The sequence below is a fragment of the Cephus cinctus genome, unplaced genomic scaffold (assembly GCF_000341935.2).
Source record: "Cephus cinctus unplaced genomic scaffold, Ccin1 Ccin1_scaffold0360, whole genome shotgun sequence".
NCBI lineage: Eukaryota > Metazoa > Arthropoda > Insecta > Hymenoptera > Cephidae > Cephus > Cephus cinctus.
In genome coordinates this window covers 22484-31514 of record NW_014333052.1, presented here as the reverse complement: position 1 = coordinate 31514, position 9031 = coordinate 22484, and the positions used below count along the sequence as shown (strand labels likewise).

Sequence of the window (9031 nt, the reverse complement as noted above, 5' to 3'; positions counted from 1 at the left end):
CCCTTAGGATTTTTATTTTCTTGTACATCTTTTTCATTGTTCAGTCTTCGGCCTTTCTCTTCTTTTCTTGATTCGATATTGTCGCTAAATTGCTAATACGCGAAGACCACACTAATAACAAAAAGCATGAAACACTTTTTTACGCGCGCTTACATCAAGCACGAAACACAAAATGAGGATTGGCTCGGGGAACAATGGAAAGGGACTGAAGAATAAGCGTTTCGTTGTTTTTAGCTCTAAACGTTCGTGACATCTAGCGGGAAATAGACAGTGTTACATATGTAATCTCTATAACGAGACGAAGATATAATTTCAGTTTTATTCACAGAAATGTATAATGTCATTTATAATATAAACGTATTATGTATATTACAAACCACGATTGGCCAATTTCAAGAAATACACTGAATAGATATTTTTGGTTGTGCAGGGTGTTGCAGTGGTTTAATTCTATATGGTGTGGAAATTCGAGAACAGCATCTAATAAGAACGATGAAGTGATGAGAGATGACGTTAATAAGAATATTAAACAAGCTACAAAAACCAAATTTAGTGGAACCTATACGCTGAAAGTCGAAAAACCTACAGAAGTATCAATATTACTATTTATTAGACAAACGCTTGCTGCCCTGGGACCAATGCTCTCAACGGTTTGCATCGGAATTACTGTTGGTTACAGTGCAATCTTGCTTGCACAATTGCAAAAGAATACACAGTTTTCTGAAGGGTCACGCGCAAATATATTAATTGGGACCACGAACGATGAGTCCTGGTTGGCTGCTTCAGGTGCACTTTTAATGTCTCCCGGTTGCTGGTTATCCGGGATTCTCATGGAATTCTTTGGAAGAAGAGTAACTCATTTAATTATTAGTCCTATATTTTGTTTAGCTTGGGTAGCTATTGGTTTAGCTCCCAATAGGCCAACTCTAATTTTTGGCCGATTGCTTTGTGGACTCTGTGTGGGTCTCCAAGCACCCCTAGGACCAGTTTATGTCGCAGAAATCAGTGAACCTCAATTACGCGGTATACTTTTATCTGCGATTAGTTTAGCGGTATCTATAGGAATATTATTCGTACACGTTGTGGGATCTTTTGTGTCATGGGAGAATACAGCTCTTATTTCGATGGTTTTTCCTATTCTTTGTTTCTTGATTTGTCTCAACGCGCCTGAAAGTCCAAGTTGGTTACTTAAGAAACATAAATCCACTTTAGCTCGAGAGTCCTGGATTTACCTGCGTGGATTAGATTCTTTTGAAGAGTTTGAAAAAATTGGATTGGCAGAACAGAATAATACTCGCCTTCAAGATGTAGAACCAACTTGCAATTATTCTAAACAAAATAATTCTGAAGCTCATGGCACTTCAGAATTGACCATCGTGGAATGTGGGGTAGGAGCACGCACAGTGCAGGAAGAACCCAATGTAAAATCAATTGTTGAATCGATTCAGAGTATTACACAAGAACAAAGTACTTCAATATCCAATATACATCAAAATGATCACAATTCGCAAAAACAGAAGATCAAATCAGTTAAAAGGTTGTTCAATATATGGACCAATGCAATGTTTTGGAAGCCATTAATCATTTTAAACATATTTTTTTTCGTCGCTCAATTCTCAGGCGTGAATGTATTATCATTCTATTGCGTGCAGCTTCTAAAGGAGGTAATGACATCGACCGAAAATTCTTATCTAGCTACAATATTAGTGGATTTAGTGCGAGTATTAGCTAGCGTCCTGGCTTGTTGGATGACCAAAAAGTTTTCACGTCGCTTCTTAGCTATAACATCTGCAACCGGAGCTTCTCTTAGTCTTCTAATTCTTTCTGGGGTAATGTTTTGGAATATGGCAACATCTTGGATTCCATTATTCCTCCTTTTAATATTTGTATGCGCAGTTTCGATAGGCCTCGTTCCTCTACCTTGGCTTCTTTGCGGCGAAATATTTCCAACGCCAGTCCGCGCTCTTGGCACCGGCATTTCTTCCGCTTGCGCTTTTATATATTTCTTTGCCGTTGTGAGACTTGGTCCTTTTATGCTCAAGGATCTCGGATCTCCTTGCACATTTTTCATTTTCGGCCTCATCACTCTCATCGGCACTTGCCTGTTATACTTTTTTCTTCCGGAAACTAAGGACAAAACTCTTACGGATATTGGACGGTATTTTCAAAAAAAAAATGATGTCTAATATATCTCAAAATTATACATAATTGGTTTCAATGTGACTAAAATTTCTCATTTGACGCCGATTTATGCGACTCTATCACAATTTTCTGGTATAATATCCTTTTTATTACTGAGACCATAATTTCTATTTGCACAATAGTTCGTATCATTAAAAAACTGTCAGATGGTGGTGCAAAATTTCGTACTTTCGAAAGTCTTTTCTTTGTACTATAAATCTAAGTGTCGTACAATGTGTGCCGATTCGGCACGCAGCAAAGTGTGAGATTGAAACTTAACGTTTAAAAATAACACACACGCTATGTGTAGTATATAAAATAAACACACTTGTGCATAATTTTCATATAATACATTTCTGTAATATTTGTGATATGAAATGGTTGATTTCAATGTAACACATAAATTAGAAATAACCGTAACCATTTGAATATTATGCACATAATGATGGCACACTTTAAATTTTTAACACGTTATCAGAATAATATATAAAAAACGTTCGAATGCATGCTTTATTAATTGACATACCTAGAACTATGAATTTTTACTGTAAGAAACATTTAGAAATTTAGATGAAAAAGTTTGAGAAATTTAATAAACTCAGTACTTAAATTGAATTAAATGTACAAAAATTTAAAATGTTATATTTCTACTTTAATGTTAAAACCCTTAAATTTTTTATATTTTTCTCTTTAAGATTATATGGAAATAATTGAGAAAGTTAGGAATAAATGGGATTAAAAAACATGCAAGAATGCAGCATGTAATACCTACAATTTTAGATGTTAACGCCAAAATCTTTTGTAAAAGTATGGTGAGAAATAAAATTAGTATTATTATAATACATATCTCTCTAATTTAATCTGTATCTATAATATTTAAGTTGCTAAATTAGGTTTTTAAAATACATATGAATTTTATAACCTCCTACTAGCGTTTTCCGAAATTTTCTCAACATAATTAAAAACTGTAACATGGATAAATATTCAATAAAAGGAACATGATAGTTATATTGATGATATTAGATGGAGTCTCGTCCTCCTTCCTTAAGGCTTCTTCGAAGGTACCTCAAGGTTCGATTTTGGGTCCCTTCCTATTCGCGTTGTATCTGAAAGATTTACCAAGTGTCACCTCAAATTGTTCACACTCCATCTATGCTGATGACTTACTTATTTATTTACACTGTAAACCCAATGGTCTGATAGATGCCCATCGATGGTGAAGAATAACATAAATGCAATCACTCAATGGGCTGCTTTAAACTGTCTTAGTTTAAATCCCTCGAAGATGCACTCTATGATTGCTGGTTCACCTAAGTATCTAAGTAAGTTAAATATAGAATTGGTACCATGTTTGCGCGTTGATTCTAAAACGATTCCCTTTGTATCATCTATGCGTTGTCTTAGAGTCGAAATAGATAATACTCTCACTTGGACCGAGCATATGCTGGAGGTATATAGAAGGATAAACAAGACGCTGTGCATGCTGAAGACAAATTGCGCTACCCTGAATGTTAGTCTCAGGATATCACTTGTGACAGCTCTTATCTTTCTTATTATCGATTACTGTTTACTGGTGTACGGCTGCTGTTCCAGTGGACTAACACAAACGGTGCAAGCGGCGTTAAACTCGTACGTGCGTTTTATCTTTGACATGCGCAGAGATGAACACGTTACGCCTTATTATCGTCAGCTAAATTGGCTAAAAATTAGGCTAAGGCGACTTTTTCTGCTTGGCAACCTTATTTATAAATTTTTACATAGCGGTAGTCGTACGTATCTTAGATCGGCACTTGTCACTTCATCTTTCACGCACTTGTCTCGCGAAACCAGACGTAGGAACGATGACCTTATTGTGCCTATTCATCGTACCGAGTGTTACAAACATGCTGTTCATGTTGGTGGAGCTCTATTCTGGAATTCTTTGCCAACCGTGATTAGGGAATCTCCCTCTAAATCCACGTTCCGCACACGACTACGTGATCATCTAATTGTGGAACAATAAGTGTTGTTACACTCATCAGTACAATTAGTATTAAGTTATATAGTAGTTTGTCATTGTTTACCTTATTCTTATTATTAGTGTTTCATTGTTATCATCTGCTCAGTTAGTGCATATAGTATATTATCGATAGTATGTACCGAAAGTATGCCATACTTACTATGGTTGTATACTCTATTATTATCAAGAGACTTGATAGAGTTGAAATTTTAACATCAAGAGAGTCGGTCGAGTCTCGCATCAAGTATAGGCAACCCGGCGTACAGGGCACGGCCCACCGAGACTCTTTACTCGAAGCATCTCTTGTACCTGTGTTTCGACAATATTTTATGAACGGCTAAATATTTTATGAACGGCTATGTCTGAGAAAATATTATTGATACGTTCACTATAGGAATCAAAGATTCTGAATCGATTGCCACCAAGTTCAATACGATTAGTGCACGAGATCAGGGCGTATTCACATGGCGAGCGAAATGATTTTATTTCAGGTCCGTCGTCGTCGCCGTCGTCTTCGCACGACCTCCGTGAAACTGCCCGGCGCACTTTCACTTTTTGAACTTTTTCTTTTGCAGATCATTTGTAGGTCGTTTGTAGGTATTTGTGGGCTTAATTAAAACGTTTGTCAGTTAACGGTTTATTAAAAAAATCAAAAATAAAAATGTATATTAAGTTGGCCGTAATTTTTTAATTTTTTTATCTATCTTTGTTTTTCACGTGGCCAATCGATGCGAAATCGTTTGTAGGTCACAGACAATCCAATTAGTATATTTGTCGGATCGTTATTTCAATAAAATAAGCAGAAAACGTATTTGGTGCATTTTCCGCGGAACGGTCATATGACCACGGGAAGTTGACAGCAAAAATCGTAATTAATGATAAATGTTTATTTAATTGGTACTTAGTCGATTCGAAATCGTTTGTAGGTTACAAATAAAGTAATTAGAACGTTTGTCGGTAACTGGTGCGAAAAATAAATGTAAGTGACCGGATCGTCCCCAGTGCCGGCAGCGATAATTGATGTCTGCAAGAAAATGTTTTGGCAGAAAAATGTCTTATTTGCAAATACCACTAAAGTACAAAAATTGTCATAAGTTTTCGTAATTTAATTGCAATCATATGATCGTCTTGCATAAAAGTCACCAAATACGTTTTTTGCTTATTTTATTGAAATAACGATCCGACAAATATACTAATTGGATTATCTGTGACCTACAAACAATTCCGCATCGATTGGCCACGTGAAAAACAAAGATAGGTAAAAAATAAAAAAATTACGGCCAACTTCATGCAAAGTTTTATTTTTGATTTTTTAAATAAACCGTTAATCGACAAACGTTTTGATTAATCCTACAAATACCTACAAATCACCAACAAACGATTTGTAAAAGAAAAATTTCGAAAAGTTCCGGCCAGTTCACGGAGGTCTTCGCACGTCCATCTACTTTTTTACACAACAGATGGCGCTGACTGATTTGCCTTTTTTACCTATCTGTATTCTGGATGGTGTTGGTAATTGAAGAATACACAACACAATCAAATACACTTTGTACGTGAAGGTACCGTTCACACCGAATTTCCAGTTAATATAAGGCTACTTTCACAATAGTACAGAATTATTAAGGCTTTCATGGAGCGCGTGTGTATGGGTGTATGTACGTGTGTCCTTCGACATAATTCCTCGTATTTTAAGTGACAGTTTTTAGAGATATAGGATGTCCAGGTGTTCCTCTCCGTAATTTTCTGTTTCTAGATGTTAGATGTGGAAGTCTAGAGTGTCCAGGTGTTCCGCTCCGTAGTTTCTTGTATCTAGATACTAGATGTAGGAGTCCAGGGTGTCCAGGTATTCCACTCCGTAGTTACTTGTATCTAGGTGTCGGATGTGGAAGTATAGTGTCCAGAAAAGCGTCCAACGAGCGGAGCTTTGGCGCTTCGCTCAAACCATAGTATCCTCTCTGTTGTTCGCACGGCCTGAGATACGTAAATAATCCAGCATACTCTCCTCTCTTATGTTTACTACACGGCTTCAAGAAGCTAGACACAATTAACAACGCTTATGTGCATTCAAGATTACATTATCTTTAAAAATTTGTATATATCTTTATGCATTTCTAAAAAAAGAGACTTACAAATTAAATTTATGTGCCATTAAACATTTTTGACAACGCAATATATTTTTCTGATTAGCGACATCATAATGTCGCTAATCAGATTTTATAATTATAATCATAATTAATAATCATAATTTATATAATAATCATAATTTATATCTGTAAAAATATAGATTTCAGTGCTTAGAGCTTCTATATCCCGTTGAGCAATAAAAACTTGTGATATCCCCTAAAGACACTTACTTGTAAAAAACTACGCCAAGTACAGGAATGATGTGAATTCCTGTGACAAAAAGTATTGAAATCATACTATTGAAGCCAAGTACTGTGACGTTGCATTTTCAGAAATGCACGTTACAAGGGTATTGTCGTGGGAAATTGGAGTGCGGGCTGGATTTACAGTCCGCTATTACGTAAGCGTCCACTAACGAGGGTCGGGGAACCACCTAGAAAACATATGATCTGTAAATTAATTATATCTAATTTTAATCTATACCTATGAACCAGCCTATACTCACCAACACGGAGAACTTTGAAGCTAGATACCTGCGTGGGTCGACATTACCGACCCCGGCGGGACTGCTATACCGACCGCTCGACCCGATCGCCACTGCTGGAACCCGCTGAACTTGAACAGCTCAACGCATACGACCAATATCGCAGCTGCCGCCAACCTGAGAAGTCTCTGTGAAGGGGTTACCGTGTTACCTGTTCTGACGCCACGAAACTCCTGCTGCCTCCACCGAGGTTGTCCTGTTACCTGACATCGGGATGCGAGTCCGGCATAACCACATGTGAATCCACTGCGCTCAGGAGGAATACTCGAAATACCCGGGTGAAGGGCCACCTCGTCTGTCGTCCTAGGGGATCCTTGTGCACTGTGGGCATGATAAGGCTTTCCCCATAGACGTGGAGCGAAGATCCGGTCAGACGGGAAGCTGTCATTCGGAGAGTCATCGAAATGCAAAATACAGAGCATAGGAAAAGACCACTTTCCTGGAGTCAAGATTCATACGCTACCTGTAGCCGCTAATCTACCTGGTTACCTACATCGGCAACCTCCGGTTAAGTAAGGAAACTCGAAGGGACGTAACACTATTTCGGAGCATCCCAGCAGAACTTCAAAGGCGCTGCGCGACGAATACACTCTCCAAATTTCTCGACGACAACATTCGGGCAGCGGCATGGCAACGCGGGAGATGCCAGTACCGCCCTCCGTCGGAGCACTAGCGTACTACTATTACCCAGAGGGCTGCGTAAAGGATGCGCACGCAACCGCTCGAACGTTTGAAGCTACCTGATAGGGTTAATGATCCTAGATCCTGGCGATATATTATCAATACGCATCTAGGATTGGCGGAAGTAATTGCGATGAATAATTAACCAATTATAATCGGTAAAATTAAGGGTCGGGTGGGAGGATAGTACCCCGGGTGTCGCGAAAAGACTCGTAATCGTCCTCTTTCGTCGTGGACCTTCTTGTAAAGAGGACGTTTATACACCGCTCCGGAATCAACCACCCGAAAGTACCTTTGTGCGAAACTGAATTATCAGCATTATCTGGTAAGCAGTCTTTTCCTGTAACCGGGTGCGAAATTCTTCACGCTGCCTACGTGATTATTATTATAATACGCTACCTAGTAGCGAAATATCGGCTAAATACGGCTTAACGGCCTAAGCAAGCGTCCATTGAAGAGCTTCGTTGCCGGAGTAATAAGCTATATGCTAGTTCGTGAGTGAAGTGTATTTTCTAATAATAGTGGTTTTCCCGAATACGGCCACGGCAAAGAGCCTGTTTGTTTCGTCCGTCTATTTGAGTTAATTTTACGTTTTTGTTAATTTGTGTTAGCATACTTGACCGGATATTTCTCGGAGTTAAACTCGCCTACTATTACCTACGCTCATTACCTGGCAGGGCTATAAGCTACCTTGTGGGCCATTTTCGATACCTGCGATTATTGAGTAATACCGCGACTACCTCTGGTAGCCTCTCAGATCTTTTGATTGTTTGTTATATGGTGAATTGCCAGGTGCAATAAAGTATTAAGTTTTTGGTTACATAAATCTGGCTTACGATTCTTACTTCCTAAGTACCCTACCCCTCTCCTATACCTATCGGGGCTGAACTAGTCGAACTTCCGCGACGCATCGGCCCTAGTATCGTCGGATTTTCGTTACCTATCGCTATCTCTGTGCAGTTCATTATCATTTCCTCGTGGCATCACTGGATGCCTGGCACCCATCGGCATACCTCTCAGGATTGTGTGTCGCTTACGTATTCGAAGATATTGGACCGGTCGAGCGAAGGTACTCCCTTATCTCCGGATCTGGTTATCTTTAATCTAGTATCCTAGGCGATTCGGGAAAAGGTGTTACAGTATATACACGAGTCGATGTCGTAATATAGAACGCGTCTATCTAATACCTCGAGGAAGTCGTAAAATTTCAGACGAGCCTGGGCCGTGGTGTACGCCGCTATAACAACGTTTGTGTACACTAAACCACAATAATGGTGACAACGGTAGACGCCGTGCGGCGAGGTAAGAAAGGAGCTTGGGCGGCGCCTGCTCGCGTATCTTGGCCTGTACGTGCAACGCAGAAAGCGCTACGGTATAGCGAGACGCCAGAGTGACAACCGGTGCGTCCTTGTTGCACAGCACGAGTGTAAGCGAGACACCAACAAGGCCCCTCATGCGCAATAGGAAACTTGGTGGGGGCCTGATTGTGTCCGGGCGCACCT

General features: G+C 39.2%; 1 protein-coding gene across 1 annotated transcript; it reads left to right on the top strand.

Moving 5' to 3' along the window:
- The first annotated feature begins 434 nt into the window (after positions 1 to 434).
- LOC107267232 (facilitated trehalose transporter Tret1-like) lies at positions 435 to 2640 on the top strand. The gene has a single exon (XM_025084442.1). It carries the CDS (start codon positions 501 to 503, stop codon positions 2184 to 2186), a length of 1686 nt encoding a protein of 561 aa, XP_024940210.1. The 5' UTR covers positions 435 to 500; the 3' UTR covers positions 2187 to 2640.
- Positions 2641 to 9031: the final 6391 nt, after the last annotated feature.